General features: G+C 40.3%; 1 protein-coding gene across 2 annotated transcripts; it reads right to left on the bottom strand.

Annotated features, from left to right (window-relative positions):
• Positions 1 to 851: 851 nt before the first annotated feature.
• LOC133542525 (gastrula zinc finger protein XlCGF8.2DB-like) lies at positions 852 to 16109 on the bottom strand. Of its 2 annotated transcripts, none has more exons than XM_061886739.1 (3): positions 16049 to 16109; positions 15639 to 15774; positions 852 to 3234 (listed from the first exon to the last, which is right to left on the bottom strand). In XM_061886739.1, the coding sequence occupies exon 3, from the start codon at positions 3182 to 3184 to the stop codon at positions 2039 to 2041; it is 1146 nt and encodes a 381-aa protein (XP_061742723.1). In that variant the 5' UTR covers positions 3185 to 3234; positions 15639 to 15774; positions 16049 to 16109; the 3' UTR covers positions 852 to 2038. The 2 variants fall into 2 exon arrangements, with proteins under 2 accessions (XP_061742723.1, XP_061742724.1); XM_061886740.1 differs by having other exon boundaries at positions 15639 to 15771; positions 16049 to 16102.
• Positions 16110 to 17389: the final 1280 nt, after the last annotated feature.

Below are 17389 nucleotides of genomic sequence, written 5' to 3'. Positions count from 1 at the left end.
TTTCAATTGACCAACTCGAGGGGATCTACCTCATTTATATATATCATTTATATTTATTTATTTATGAAAGAGACATTTTTGTACACAAGTTAAATGTGTTTAATGATAATACAAGCATGTGTAACACATATAGATGTCTTTCTTTCACGAAGACAAGAATATAAGTTGGTGTATTACCTGATTCTGATGACTTGCATTGATTGGAATCAGACAGTAATGATGATAACGCCCACATTTTCAAATGGAGGAGAAAAAAAGTTGTCCTTTCTGTACAATACCACATGAAAGTGGTTGGTTTTTGGCATCTAATTCATCCAGCTTCCATACACTTTACAAGAAAAACATTGGCGGCAAATTCCGTAGCTTGCTTGATTGACATTCACGGCACCCGAGGGTCTTGTGAGATGACGCTGGCTGCTGCCAGTTCATTATTATGAAAAAATGACAGAGAGGAAGGCGAGAAACACTTTTTATTTCAACAGACTTTCGCGCCGTCCCTTCCGTCAAAACTCTAAAGGCCGACTGCACATTTCCTATCTTCACAATAAAAGCCCTGCTTCATGCTGCCTGCGCTAACAAAATAAGAGTCTCGGAAAGCAAGTGATGTGCACGCCAGCTTTCTGAGGGATCGCTTGTGCACGCCAGTTTTCCGAGACTCTGTATTTAGTTAGCGCAGGCAGCATGAAGCAGGGCTTTTATTGTGAAGATAGGAAATGTGCAGTCGGCCTTTAGAGTTTTGACGGAAGGTACGGCGCGAGAGTCTGTTGAAATAAAAAGTGTTTCTCGCCTTCCTCTCGGTCATATTTTCATAATAATGATCTTGCAGCAGCCAGCGTCATCTCACAAGACCCTCCGGTACCGTGAATGTCATTTAAGTGACGTCTGGTGAAGATTGATGATCACTAATTTTTAGGTCTATTTTTTTTTAAAAGCCTGGCTGGAGATCGACTGACACACACCCCCCGCGGTCGACTGGTGGCTCGCGATCGACGTAACGGGCATCTTGATTTAATTCATTCAAATGTTAATAAAATTGTCCACAAATAAGCGGAGATTCCCTAAATTATATATAGAAGGTTATATTTGTGCAACAACGTCAGACGTCGAGCGTTTTTAAGTACAAGCACAGGCACTGTAGTTCCTCCATTTTAATATCTATTCTAACCATAACACATTTTATCATCGATACAGAGAGCAACATAATTCAAAGTACCTGTTACAAAATGATCAGAGCAAACTTTATAATGTCGTTTTGCCGGATCAGGTGATAAATCCCACTCGATTGATTCTAGCTAGCAGCAGGTTGCTTCTTTCTGTCGACAGTCGCCCGGTTTCTTTTCCCTGTTTTACTATGACCTCAGGGATATCTTAATACTTTGTTGTTCTTTGTCCTGAATTGGAGTGGTTTACACGGCCCCAAAACGACACGTGTGACCCATTTCTCACAAAAATAACAACGGAGGCGTGTTTGTTTTGACACACAAGATGGCGGACAAGGGAATTGTGGGACGGTTGTTACGTCATCAAAAACCCATGTATACAAGAGAGAGAAGGTGTGAAACTGATCACAAATGGAGGAAGAACAATAAATGCCCAAAATAAAGAGCAGGGGATCCATCATTTGGTGGTGGTTTGGCTTCAAGTGGGAAGATATTCAGCAGACAACAGCAATATTCAAAGTATGCAGCAGAAGTGTTACTACAAAAAGGTAACAACACTATTAATTTGCTCTTTCGTTTAAAAAGTCACCCGTGAGAGAATGAAGAGTATTTAATAAATACAGTTTTGGTCAATTGACTTAGTTGTGATTTCCCTCTCTACATGAAAGTTTAAAAATAGCATATATTAATGCAGTATGAAGAAGAATGTTTTAATGTAGACACATAGAATCATCATACTGCTGTGATTATATGCATCAAGTGTTCCTTCAAGGCCAAGGCAAAATATCGTAATATATATCATATATTGCAATATGGCATAAAAATATTGCGATATTAATAAAAGCCAATATCGCCCAGCCCTACTTTGTATTCTATTTTTATTTGCCGCTGCGGTTCTCACCAGCGCACAGGTGTTGTTGAAACTGGTAATTATCAGAGAATTTCTCATCACACACACCGCAACTGAACACTTTCTCGCCGGTGTGTGTTTTCATGTGTCGGTTCAAACGTTTGTTTTCAATAAAATCCTTACCGCAGACTGAGCACCTGAAAGGTTTTTCTCCGGTGTGTATTCTGATGTGCGCTACCAGTGCTTGGTGGTTACAAACGCTAATGTTGCAGCACGGACAGGAATACCGTTTTTCCCCGGTGTGCGTTCTCATGTGTATTTGCAGCCCGTCTTTCCGCGCGAAAGCTTTACCGCACATCGAACAGATGAACGGTTTTTCGCCGGTGTGTATTTTCATGTGGGATTTCAATTTGTATTTCCGTGCGAAACCTTTACCACACACTGAACAGATGAAAGGTTTTTCACAGGTGTGTATTCGCATGTGTATTTTTAACTTGTCTTTTTCTGAAATACCCTTACCGCAGACTGAACAGGTAAACGGTCTTTCACCGGTGTGTATTCTCGTGTGGGATTGCAGCTTACATTTCCTCGCAAATTGCTTACCGCACACTGAACAAACGAAACGTTTCTCTCCGGTGTGTGTGGTCATGTGTCTTGCGAGCGTCGACTGGTCGCAATAGCTTTGGTGGCAGATTGAGCAGGAGAAGGGTTTTTCTCCGGTGTGTATTCTCATGTGTCTTTTCAGGTTACAACGGTGATGAAAGGTTTCGTCGCAGTGAGAACACGTCAGGCGTGCGTTGTCATGGTGACATGTCTTATCACCTTCATCATCAGTGTCAGGAGAGTGTGACGTTGTGTCCTCACTATCTGATAGTGGAGCTAAGAGCTTGTCTGCTTGTGATCCTCCACAGTGGTCCCCATCAGCTTCTGTTGAGCTGCTGCTCGGAGGCTCCGCCTCCATCTGCCCCTCACTTTCACCTTTGACCTCATCATCTTCACTCTTCACAATGACAACAGTCAGTGGCATCGTGGTGACATCAACCTCCTCCAGCCATTTAAGATTCTCTCCCTCTTGACTGATGCGGTGTTCCTCCTCTTCCTCTTTAATGTGAGGGGTCTGTGGCTCCTCCTCTTCCGCTTTAATTTGAGGGGGCTGCAGATCTTCCTGCTCCATCCTGGAGGTCCACTCCTGTTGCTCAGGGAGCAGATATTCTTCACAGACGTCTGCAGGACCCAAGGAGACAAACGTGGTTTAGAAAAAGTCCAGCTTTGTTCAGTCACGCCAGCATATATTCTGACGATGTTTCTAAGGATCTCATTAGTTACCACGTTAACCCCCCCCCCCCCCCCCCCTCCCCTTCCCCCCCTGTATCTCACATATTTTGTAAGGGGTGCCGGAAGTTGGCAGACCCGTCAGCGATCCCGTTCTGTCTCCCTGTAATGTTTTTCTGATCTTGAATGGGGATTGTGCTGAAAGTTTAAATTTCCCCTCGGGGAATAATAAAGTATTTCTGATTCTGATTCCAATTCTGATCAAGAAACCGGGTTTTTGGGAGTATTAATAGATGCTAAAATGAACTGGAAGGGCTTCACGGTGGCAGAGGGGTTAGTGCGTCTGCCTCACAATACGAAGGTCCTGCAGTCCTGGGTTCAATCCCAAGCTAAGGATCTTTCTGTGTTGACTTTGCATGTTCTCCCCGTGAATGCGCGGGTTCCCTCCTGGTACTCCGGCTTCCTCCCACCTCCAAAGACATGCACCTGGGGATAGGTTGATTGGCAACACTAAATGGTCCCTAGTGTGTGAATGTTGTCTGTCTATCTGTGTTGGCCCTGCGATGAGGTGGCGACTTGTCCAGGGTGTACCCCGCCTTCCGCCCGATTGTAGCTGAGATAGGCGCCAGCGCCCCCCGCGACCCCACAAGGGAAATAAGCGGTAGTAAATGGATGGATGGAAAATGAACTGGAAATCTCATATACAAAACAGACAACATAGGTGGCAAAAAACATTTCAATAATGAATAAAGCAAAATACGTCCTGGGCCAAAAATCACTTTATATTCTCCACTGCTCGCTAGTGTTACCATATTGTGCAGAAATATGGGGAAACAATTACAAATGTGCGCTACACATTTCGGACTATGTTAAGGTAACGTGTGGAGTTCCCCAGGGTTCGGTCCTTGGCCCTGCACTCTTCAGCATCTACATGCTGCCGCTGGGTGACGTCATACGCAAATACGGTGTTAGCTTTCACTGCTATGCTGATGACACCCAACTCTACATGCCCCTAAAGCTGACCAACACGCCGGACTGTAGTCAGCAGGAGGCGTGTCTTAATGAAATTAAACAATGGATGTCCGCTAACTTTTTTGCAACTCAACGCCAAAAAAACGGAAATGCTGATTATCGGTCCTGCTAGACACCGACCTCTATTTAATAATACAACTTTAACATTTGACAACCAAATAATTGAACAAGGCAACCCAGTAAAGAATCTGGGTATTATCTTCGACCCAACTCTCTCCTTTGAGGCACACATTAAAAGCGTTACTAAAACAGCCTTCTTTCATCTCCGTAATATTGCTAAAATTCGCTCCATTCTGTCCACTAAAGACGCTGAGATCATTATCCATGCGTTTGTTACGTCTTGCCTCGACTACTGTAACGTATTATTTTCGGGTCTCCCCATATCTAGCATTAAAAGATTACAGTTGGTACAAAATGCGGCTGCTGGACTTTTGACAAGAACAAGAAAGTTTGATCACATTACGCCTGTACTGGCTCACCTGCACTGGCTTCCTGTGCACTTAAGATGTGACTTTAAGGTTTTACTACTTACGTATAAAATACTACACGGTCTAGCTCCAGCCTATCTTGCCGATTGTATTGTACCATATGTCCCGGCAAGAAATCTGCGTACAAAGGACTCCGGCTTATTAGTGATTCCTAAAGCCCAAAAAAAGTCTGCGGGCTATAGAGCGTTTTCCTTTCGGGCTCCAGTACTCTGGAATGCCCTCCCGGTAACAGTTCGAGATGCTACCTCAGTAGAAGCATTTAAGTCTCACCTTAAGACTAATTTGTATACTCTAGCCTTTAAATAGACGTCCTTTTTAGACCAGTTGATCCGCCGCTTCTTTTCTTTTTCTCCTCTGTCCCCCCCTCCCTTGTGGAGGGTGTCCGGTCCGATGGCCATGGATGAAGTACTGGCTGTTCAGACTCGGGACCCAGCATGGACCGCTCGTCAGGACCCAGGATGGACCGCTCGCCCGTGTATCGGTTGGAGACATCTCTACGCTGCTGATCCGACTCCGCTTGGGATGGTTTCCTGTGGACGGGACTCTTGCTGCTGTCTTGGATCCGCTTTGAACTGAACTCTCGCGGCTGTGTTGGAGCCACTATGGATTGAACTTTCACAGTATCATGTTAGACCCGCTCGACATCCATTGCTTTCGGTCCCCTATGGGGGGGGGATTGCCCACATATGAAGTCCTCTCCAAGGTTCTCATAGTCATCATTGTCACTGGCGTCCCACTGGGTGTGAGTTCTCCTTGCCCACTGGGTGTGAGTTTTCCTTGCCCTTATGTGGGTTCTTCCGAGGATGTCGTAGTCGTAGGTGTTTGTACAGTCCTTTGAGACATTTGTGATTTAGGGCTATATAAATAAACATTGATTGATTGATTGATTGATACATTCGCTAACTGTGTTACAAAAAAGATCAATTAGAATAATACATAATGTTGGATGTAGAGAACATACAAACCCTTTATTTATTGAGACAAAAATATTAAAGCTCGATGATTTGGTAAAATTGCAAACAGCTAAAATGATGTACAAAGTAAATTATAACCTGCTACCAAAGAATGTACAACAATTCTTCTCACCTAAAAAGGAGAAATATAACCTTAGAAGAAAATCTAATTTAAAACATTTGTATAAATGTACAACACTTAAAACCTTTAGCATATCAGTATGTGGAATTAAATTATAGAATGGATTAAGTAAAGAAGGTAAACATTGTACTGATATGATCCTGTTTAAGAGGATGTTCAAATTAATAGTGCTCACAAAGTACAAAGAAAAAAAATTATGAAAAACAATTTCAACCTTATTGAAAATAAGATATTCTTAATCTCAGTATGTTAATAATGACTGATTTAATTAAGTACATATTAAAAAAACTGTTGTGTTACTCATTCACGGATGTCATTTTGCTATTTTGCGGTAAAGAAGGTCAGTGAATGAATGTATATATTTGTGAACGCTCTGACGTGGGAAAGGTGTAGGATTAAATCAGCTTTGCTTCTTCCTACTCCTTTTCGGACATGATGTATTGTGAAATGATATGAAATTGCCTGATGTATAATGTTGTAGGTATGCCATGTTCGAAATAAACCAAGAAAGAGAGAAAGAGAGAGAGAGTGATGTCATAACCAGACCGCAAATCAGGGAATAATAGGGGATAACTGTCAGGGTCAAATACCATGAGACATTATAAAGACACAGAAACAGAGAATAGAAGACAAACCAGTGATTGCTTTTCTTGTACGAGGAGAGAAACTGGAGCAAGTTGTCAGTTACAGGCTCCTAATTTACTCTGAAACTTTCTCCAGTCTCCTCGCCTTTTAATTCATTTGGGGGAGCCCTGCAGTACAAACACGCACACGCAGCTGCACTCAAGGAGGGGGTATTTGCAGCTGTGCTGGATACCTAACCCCTGTGGCGAGAACTATACACAGGCAAATACAGAGCAATAAAAATATATAACAACTTCCTGCATTGCTCTGGGCCATCTGCAAATTCCTCTTTGAAGTAGGTAGGTAGTTCAATCTAACGCCAAGTTTCATTTCTACTTGTCTACACAGTGCACAAAACAATCATATTTGAAAAAAATTAGATAACTTATTTACAATTAATCCAACAGTAACGGTACGTGTATTTGTATAGAACCGTTTCGGTACAAGGGTGTACCGAACAAGTTTCTAAGCTAAAGTCTTAAAGGGGAACATTATCACAATTTCAAAAGGGTTAAAAACAATAAAAATCAGTTCCCAATGGCTTGTTGTATTTTTTGAAGTTTTTTTCAAAATTTTACCGTTCTCTGGCTATTTCCCTGTGACGTCACACAGTGCTGCCAATGTAAACAAACAATGGGAATACCACAGCAAGATATAGCGACATTAGCTCGGATTCAAACTCGGATTTCAGCGACTTAAGCCATTCAACAGATTACGCATGTATTGAAACAGATGGTTGGAGTATGAAAATATTGAAGAAGAAACTGAAGCTATTGAGCGAATAGCTATTGACGCTATTCATAGCCATAGCATGGCCGAATAGCTGCGTTAGCATCCCCGGTAAAATGTGCGGACCAAACGATCAGGACTTTCGCATCTTTTGACACTGGAGCAACTTAAATCCGTTGATTGGTAAGTGTTTTTTTCGAATTAAATGTGGGTGGAAAGAAACGTAATATAGTTGCAAATGCATCTGCAGGTTATCCATACATCTCTGTTCCATGTCTGCTTAAAGCACCGCCGGTAAATAGCATGTTAGCATCGATTAGCGTAGCATGTTAGCATCGATTAGCTGGCAGTCAACATCAACAAAACTCACCTTTGTGATTTCGTTGACTATCGTTGCAAATGCATCTGCAGGTTATCCATACATCTCTGTGCCATGTCTGTCTTAGCATCGCCGGTAAAATGTGGAGACACTCTGGTACATTCAATGGGGGTCTGGCGGCAGACACTTTGGCATCTTCGGGCCAGTGGTGCAACTTGAATCCCTCCCTGTTAGTGTTGTTACACCCTCCGACAACACACCGACGAGGCATGATGTCTCCAAGGTTCCAAAAAATAGTCAAAAAACAGAAAATAACAGAGCTGAGACCGGGTATTTGTAATGTGTTGAAAATGAAAATGGTGGGTGTGTTACCTAGGCGACGTCACATTCTGACGTCATCGCCTCCAGCGCGATTAACAGAAAGGCGTTTAATTCGCCAAAGTTCACCCATTTAGAGTTCGGAAATCAGTTAAAAAAATAGATGGTCGTTTTTCTGCACCATCAAGGTATATATTGACGCTTACATAGGTCTGGTGATAATGTTTTGCGGTATATGTGTGTGTGTTTTACGGACAGAAAAGCTTTGAATGGCAGGGTCCCTGCTATTACACGTTGATGAAAATATAACATTTACATAATAAAAATCAACTACAGGCTTTCCAAATGCTGTGATGAATCAAGCATGATGAGTTGACATGAAACTATATAATGTAGCACTTTTTATATGTAGAAGAAAAGTTTGGTCATTTTATTTAATCTGAGGAACAATTTGAGGCAGTTAAATGTTGATTAACGTGGGCAGAATTATTATAGTGTTCCCAATGTTAAAAGGATACAGCCATTGTTTACAAATTTGGTAAATAAATAACCCAAAAATGTGTATTTTGTTGTTTTCTTACTGTACGGAAAATGAACCGAACCGTGACCTCTAAACCGAGGTACGTACCGAACCGAAATGTTTGTGTACCGTTACACCCCTAAGGAATAACAAAGCATACTACAAGTAATGAATATCGGGGCGGCATAGTTCGGTTGGTAGACTGGCTCTGCCAGCAACTTGAGGGTTGCAGGTTCGATTCCCGCTTCCACCATCCTAGTCACTGCCGTTGTGTCCTTGGGCAAGATCCTTTACCCGCCTGCTCCTAGTGCCACCCACACTGGTTTAAATGTAACTTAGATGTTGGGTTTCACTATGTAAAGCGCTTTGAGTCACTAGAGAAAAGAGCTATATAAATATAATTCACTTCACGAATAAACACAAGCAGTAAAGCAGGCAGGCATAGCTCGGTTGGTAGAGTGGCCGTGCCAGCAACTTGAGAGTTGCAGGTTCGATTCCCGCTTGTGCCATCCTAGTTACTGCTGTTGTGTCCTTGGGCAAGACACTTTACCCACCTGCTCCCAGTGCCACCCACACTGGTTTAAATGTAACTTAGATATTGGGTGTCACTATTTAAAGCGCTTTGAGTCACTTGAGAAAAGCGCTATATAAATATAATTCACATAAAACCTTACATTAAGAGGGAAAACTATTTTTCCACAGCTGTATTCAATTTGATCAATATGTATTTTAAAGTCATCAAACCTATTCTGAAAAAATCTCATCTTGATCCAGTTGTCGTGGCTGATTAGACGAATATCCAATCGGACATGTTAAAATGTGAAAATGTAAGCATGTGATGTAAACCTTGTAACTGTATACCTTATTTCCCGGACTATAAGGCGCACCTAAGATCCTTTTTTTCCTAATAACTCGACAGTGCGCCTTATGCGCCTAAAGTAAGGAATGCGTTTGGTCGAGATTGCCCACCTTGAAGCGATTTTATTTGGTACATGGTGTAATGATAAGTGTGACCAGTAGATGGCAGTCAAACATAAGAGAGACATATAGACTGCACTTGGGCTGCAACAACTAATTGATTAAATCGATTAAAATCGATTAATTTAGTCATCGATTCGTTGGAAGTATGCAATGCGCATGCGCTGAGGCTTTTTCTTTTCTTTCTGTCTTTCTTTCCTAAACCTTTATTTATAAACTGCAACATTAACAAACAGCTGAGAAACAAGAATCAAAATAAGTACAAAACTGAGGCTACGTCCTATGAGGCGGCAGTAAGCCAGCCAATGATGAGTCACGTGCAGCTCACGGGACCACGCAGTCTCATTTGCTTGGAAACATTGGAAAATGGCGGAAAACTACCGATAGTTCGGCGTAGAAACATCTGGAGGTTGACGCTGCAACGGAGAAAAGTGTACGACCTAAGCCGTCAAAAGTGTGGGAATACTTCACGTTAAACACTGCAAAAAAGACCGTTTATGGCGTGGCACGGAAGTACTACATCGCTTCGGGAGCACCTGAACAGGAAGCATGTTGGATCCGTGGATGAACAGAACTCACGGTACGTAACTTTTTCAGTCCATTGTCCGAGTACATTGATCCGTTGTGTCCGTCTTTTTAATATTTTGTTAACGAGGAGATTTTTTTCAGGAAGCGCAGCAGCAATTGTTGTGTATTCACTTTCAGAGTGTTAGGAACTTTATAGATAGTTCGACATCTTCATTTTCTGTGTTGTTGTGAGCGGCAACAGGCATTCATACGTTCATCTTTTTTGTGAGTAACGTTAACGTTATCCCTTTGTTGCAATGCGGGGCTGATAATGTGTCTACGGCACATTTGACTCCGTTTTGAGAGAGAAAACGCACGGTTACCTATTTGAAAATAAACATAACAGACAGAAATATCTCAGGTTGATGCCCAGTAAAGCTATACAAATATATTTAGACTTGAGTGACGTTTTAGCAGAGGTGGGTAGAGTAGCCAGAAATTGTACTCAAGTAAGAGTACTGTTACTTTAGAGATTTATTACTCAAGTAAAAGTAAGGAGTAGTCACACAAATATTTACTTGAGTAAAAGTAAAAAGTATGTTGGGAAAAAACTACTCAAGTACTGAGTAACTGATGAGTAACCTGTTTGTTTAATGATTACGGCAACAAATAATGCACAAAAAAATAAAAATAGCAATGAGCAAATTCAGAGCCAGGAATATCTCCTAAGCAACTAAAACAATATTATATATTGAATCATTATACATTACAATAAAAAAAAAATAAGGCAAATTGAGCCACAATAACAGCACCATAGGCTCAGTAGGCATTGATTGATTGAAACTTGTATTAGTAGATTGCACAGTACAGTACATATTCCGTACAATTGACCACTAAATGGTAACACCCCAATAAGTTTTTCAACGTTAATCAATTACTTAATAAATGACCAAGTCGAGGTGATCTACCTCATATACATATACATACACACATACATATATGTATATATATATATATATATGTATATATATATACATACATTTATATATACAGTGTATAATTTATATTTCTTTATTTTGCCGTTTTTGTTCACGTTAAAGGTATTTTAATGAATATACATGCATGTTTAACATATACATTCCTATCTTTCATGGAGACAAGAATATAAGTTGGTGTATTACCTGATTCTGATGACTTGCATTGATTGGAATCTGACAGTATAGTGCTGATTACGTTTACGTTTTCAAATGGAGGAGAAAAAAAGTTCCTCCTTTCTGTCTAATACATCATGAAAGTCGTTGGTTTTTGGCATCTTATTTGTCCAGCTTCCATATTCGTTTTTATACCCTTTACAAGAAATACATTTGCGTCAAACTCCGTAGTTTGCGCTGGCTTTCGGAGACTCTTATTTTGTTAACGCAGGCGCGATGAAGCGGCACTTTTATTGTGAAAACAGGAACTGTGCAATCAGTCTTTAGGCTTTTGACGGGAAGTACGGTTGAAATAAAAAGTGTCTTTTTTCCTTTACACTTTTGATTGATTGATTGAAACTTGTATTAGTAGATTGCACAGTACAGTACATATTCCGTACAGTTGACCACTAAATGGTAACACCCCAATAAGTTTTTCAAATTGTTTAAGTCGGGGTCCACGTTTGACGGTCATGTGACCGCCTGGCTCTGTTTGATTGGTCCAACGTCACCAGTGACTGCATGTGATTGGTGAAACCCAGGCATGCGTAGATCCTACTTTGTAGGTCTGTGACAAACCAAAACAATCATTAACAGATCGATAACAAAAAGTAGCGAGTAGTGAGCTGAATGTAGATAAATGGAGCGGAGTAAAAGTAGCGTTTCTTCTCTATAAATATACTCAAGTAAAAGTATGTTGCATAAAAACTACTCTTAAAAGTACAATTCATCCCAAAAGTTACTCAAGTAGATGTAACGGAGTAAATGTAGCGCGTTACTACCCACCTCTGCGTTTTAGTATAACTAAACATTATGAAGGTGCTGGAATATTTCATGCTATTATTCACAGGCAGCCTAAAATTAATCCTTTATGATTCACAACAGAAACGTTTATAATATCTTATTCAGTTCTGGTCTGATGAGCCCGATTGTAGCTGAGATAGGCGCCAGCGCCCCCTGTGACCCCTAACAAGGGAATAAGCGGTAGTAAATGGATGGATGGAGTTACATTTCTGTGTTATTATTGTATTATGCTGCATCCCCAATGTCCATGTATTTCATTTAGCTTTTTTTTTTAATGTGGTGGTGTATTTAGATAGATAGATAGATAGATAGATAGATAGATAGATAGATAGATAGTACTTTTATTGATTCCCTCAGGGAGTTTCCAGCAGCAATGTACAGAATTGAGATCGAATTTAAAAAGTAAAAAATAAATAATGAGGGTTTAAATGGAAAAAGAAAAAGAAAATATTACAATAACAATAAAAATAAAAAGCAACATACGGGTAAAAATATAACAGTAAAAATACAAATACAACAAGAAAAACTAGACAGCAGTGACCATGATATAGGCGGTTTAGCTCGGTTGGTAGAGTGGCCGTGCCAGCAACTTGAGGGTTGCAGGTTCAATTCCCACTTCTGCCAACCTAGTCACTGCTGTTGTGTCCTTGGGCAAGACACCTGACCCACCTGCTCCCAGTGCCACCCACACTGGTTTGATTGTAACTTAGATATTGGGTTTCACTCTGTAAAGCGCTTTGAGTCACTAGAGAAAAAGCGCTATATAAATATAATTCACCTCACTTCATATGAAAAAATGTCCCTTTTACATCAGAAATTATTAAATAAATCAACTAAGTATGTATTGAGTTACATGTAAATGTTGCTACTATGTATGTTCGTTATATGGTTTCTCTCATTTCAGAAAGAAACAAGGCAGCATTAGCGACTTGGTACAAAGGAAGGTGTGCACACCTCGGCAAGCGGCTGCATTGACTGATGCTATCCTGAATATGTTGCTAACTGACATGAGGCTACTATCAATGGTGGAGGATGACGGTTTTAGACAAATGATTCACGTCCTCAAACCTGGTTACACTCTTCCCTCGAGGATCCATTTTACCAAACTGATGGAGAGGAAGTACAAGCAGACATTCCAAGCAGTGTAGACTGACATAAAAGCCACCCAGAGAAAAATTGCTCTCACTACTGATGTGTGGACAAGTGTAGCCTACCTTGGCAACACAAGCCACTACATTGGAGAGGAATGGAACATAAAGTCAATCTGCCTTACGACCACGCCACCGGAGGAAAGACATTCAGCATCCAAGAATGTAGAATGGTTGGAATAGGTAATAGCCAGGTTTGAAATTCCCCTAAGCAATTTTTTTTTGCTATTGTGCAGGACAACGGTGCAATTTATAAAAAAAAAAACATTTTTGTAACATTTTCCCTGTTTTATTTGGCAAGTTCAAAGGACGTGGTGCCAGTATGCGTTTTTTTTAAATAAAGTACTGGAAAAGAGGGCTCGGTGATATTGGGTAATTGTGTTAAATGTAAATATAAACGGAATACAATGATTAGCAAATCATTTTCAACCCATATTCAGTTGAATATGCTACAAAGACCACATATTTGATGTTCAAACTGATAAAACTTTTTTTTTTGCAAATAATCATTTTACTTTAGAATCAGATGTCAGCAACACGTGACAAAGAAGTTGGGAAAGGTGGCAATAAATACTGATAAAGTTGAGAAATTCTCATCAAACACTTATTTGGAAAATCCAACAGGTGTGCAGGCTATTTGGGAAAAGGTGGGAGGCATGATTGGGTATAAAAGCAGCTTCCATGAAATGCTAAGTCATTCACAAACAAGGATGGGGCGAGGGTCACCAATTTGTAAGCAAATTGTCGAACAGTTTTAGAACAACATTTCTTAACGAGCGATTGCAAGGAATTTAGGGATTTTACCATCTATGGTCCGTAAAATCATCAAAAGGTTCAGAGAATCTGGAGAAATCACTGCACGTAAGCGATGATATCACGGACCTTTGATCCCTCAAGCGGTATAGCATAAAAAAAAAACGACGTCGGTGTGTAAAGGATATCACCACATGGGCTCAGGAACGCTTCATAAAACCACTGTCAGTTACTACAGTTGGTTGCAACATCTCTAAGTGCAAGTTAAAACTCTACTATGCAAAGCGAAAGCCATTTATCAACAACACCCAGGACCCAAACTTATCTAAGATGGACTGGTGCAAAGTGGGAAAGTGTTCTGTGGTCTGACGAGTCCACATTTCAGATTATATTTGGAAACTGTGGACGTGGTGTCCTCCGGAACAAAGAGGAAAATATACATCCGGATTGTTCTAGGCACAAAGTTCAAAAGCCAGCATCTGTGATGGTATGCGAGTGTATTAGTGCCTAAGGCATGGGTAACTTACACATCTGTGAAGGCACCATTAATGCTATACAGGTTTTGGAGCAACATATGTTGTCATCCAAGCAACATTATCATGGACGCCCCTGCTTATTTCAGCAAAACAATGCCAAGCCACGTTTTACAACAGCGTGGCTTCGTAGCAAAAGAGTGCGGGTACTTTCCTGGCCTGCCTGCAGTCCAGACCTGTCTCCCATCGAAAATGTGTGGCGCATTATGAAGTGTAAAATACGACAACAATACCCCGGACTGTGAAACAACTTAAACTGTACATCAAGCAAGAATGGTAAAGAATTCCACTTTCAAAGCTTCAACAAATAGTTTCCTCAGTTTTCAAAAGTTTATTGAGTGTTGTTAAAAGAAAATGTGATGTAACACAGTGGTGAACATGCCCTTTCCCAACTACTTTGCCACGTTTTGCAGCCATGAAATTCTACGTTAATTATTATTTTCAACAAAAAAAAAAGTTTATGAGTTTGGACATCAAACATCTTGTCTTTGTAGTGCATTCAATTGAATATGGGTTGAAAAGGTTTTGCAAATCATTGTATTCCGTTTATATTTACATCTAACACAATTTCCCAACTCATATGGAAACGGGGTTTGTAGAATCATCCTACTGCTGTGATTATATGCATCAAGTGTTCATTCAAGGCCAAGGCAAAATAGCGTAATATATATTGCAATATGGCACAAAAATATTACGATATTAATAAAAGCCTTAGGAAGAAGCAAAGCTTATTTAATCCTACCCCTTTCCCAATTCAGAGCTATTACAAATATATACATTCATTTACTTACCTTTTTACAATAAAATAACATCCGTGAATGCGCAATACAATAGTTTTGTCATATCTAATTGGTTAAGTCACTCATTATAAACACACTGATATGAAAAATATCTTATTTTTTATTAAGGTTGAAAGTATTTCTCACAGTTCTTCATCTTTGTACTTTGTAAGCTCTATTTATTTGAACAACCTCTTAAACTGGATCATATCATTACAATGTTTAACTTAATCCATTTCATAATTTAATTCCACATACTGATATGATAAAGGTTCTAAGTGTTGTACGTGCATACAAATTAGATTTTCCTCTAAGGTTACATTTGTCCTTTTTAGCTGAGAAGAATTGTTGTACATCCTTCTGTAGCAGGTTATTGTTTGCTTTGTACGTCATTTTAGCTGTTTGCAATTTTACCAGATCCTCAAACTTTAATATTTTTGACTCAATAATCCATGCATCAATTTCTCGACAATGCACCTTAATTCGGTGAAGTTATTCCAAGTGTTAGTAAAAAATGTGAGAGGAAGAAGTAAACAAACCTGCTCTGTTTCTTTAAAACGGCGTCCAGCTGTTGATGTTGTCACCCCTTCTCCTCTTTTTGTTCCAGAATATTCCTCCTCAATCGCCACACTTTGCACCCATCGCAGCAAAGCCAACTCCTGTCGCCGATTTCTGCTGAAATCCCAATGTCTTTGTTAGCAGCCAGCAAGCTAAACTAGTTAGCACGCTAAGCTAACTAGCAAGCTAAGCTAGTTAGCACGCTAAGCTAACTGGCGAGCTAAGCTAGCCTGAGAAGCGTCGAAGTTGACAGAGACAAGTGGAGTTTATGCTGACGGGAAGAACTAATAAAGTCTAGTTTTAACTTAGGTAGACAATAATAGTAATAATTAAAAACGTAGAAAATAAGGAATTAATGCATACTTAAAGAACACGCTGCTCGGCTACGAACCTGTTAAAAGTTCTCGTGCCCGATCTATTTGCGCATGCGCCAAGTAAGCAACTTCCGTTCCTTCGTTCAAGGCAGTTTCTCCAAAATAAGAGTATCACTGTTTTTATGTAACCAGCGCTTTATAAAAGAAAGCTACAAATAATCAACTACACTCTAGAAAATTAAAATACCTTGCATCCATCCACATCGTTCTAAATTCAAATTTGAAGCTGTTAATTCACTATTTTTGCTGTCTAAATACTTTGAATGCACATTGGTTGTTGTTGTTATGTTTTCAACAAGGGTCCCAAAACCGGAGTGCTTTTTTTAAACTTTTATTTACAAAAAAATATGGGAATCATTTGCAAAAGTCAGTGCGATCCCTGCAAATATGGCAGCAATAGAAAAGTACACATCAATCAATCAATCAATGTTTATTTATATAACCCCAAATCACAAATGTCTCAAAGGGCTGCACAAATCATTACGACTACAACATCCTCGGAAGAACCCACAAAAGGGCAAGGAAAACTTACACCCAGTGGGCAGGGAGAATTCACACCCAGTGGGACGCCAGTGACAATGCTGACTATGAGAAACCTTGGAGAGGACCTCAGATGTGGGCAACCCCCCCCTCTAGGGGACCGAAAGCAATGGATGTCGAGCGGGTCTAACATGATACTGTGAAAGTTCAATCCATAGTGGATCCAACACAGTCGCGAGAGTTCAGTCCAAAGCGGATCCAAGACAGCAGCGAGAGTCCCGTCCACAGGAGACCATCTCAAGCGGAGGCGGATCAGCAGTGTAGAGATGTCCCCAACCAATACAGGCGAGCGGTCCATCCTGGGTCTCGACTCTGGACAGCCAGTACTTCATCCATGGTCATCGGACCGGACCCCCTCCACAAGGGAGGGGGGGACATAGGAGAAAGAAAAGAAGCGGCAGATCAACTGGTCTAAAAAGGAGGTCTATTTAAAGGCTAGAGTATACAGATGAGTTTTAAGGTGAGACTTAAAAGCCAAATACAAAATATGCTATTGAACAAACAAACAATAATAATTGTTTAAAAAAGCGTTTTTAAAAAAATAAATCCACAAAATTACAATAACATTTGTGCATTATTTGGTTTTCATCCTTTTATAAGATTTTAAATGCAATTTAAAAGCAATTATGCTCGGAAGCTTTTATATATTTACATTTATGAACATTCATATTTTTTTTACAAGACACAAAAGTGCCTTTTTTTATTTGAGAGAAGCACAGCAAATACATCCATCCATTTCCTACCGCTTATCCCTGTTGGGGTGGCGGGGGGGTGGTGGAGCCTATCTGAGCTGCATTCGGGCGGAAGGCGGGTTACGC

Source organism: Nerophis ophidion, linkage group LG24 (genome assembly GCF_033978795.1).
Source record: "Nerophis ophidion isolate RoL-2023_Sa linkage group LG24, RoL_Noph_v1.0, whole genome shotgun sequence".
In the NCBI taxonomy this organism is placed as follows: Eukaryota; Metazoa; Chordata; class Actinopteri; order Syngnathiformes; family Syngnathidae; genus Nerophis; species Nerophis ophidion.
The sequence above is the reverse complement of the archived record's forward strand: the minus strand, read 5'-3'. Positions and strand labels throughout refer to the sequence as shown.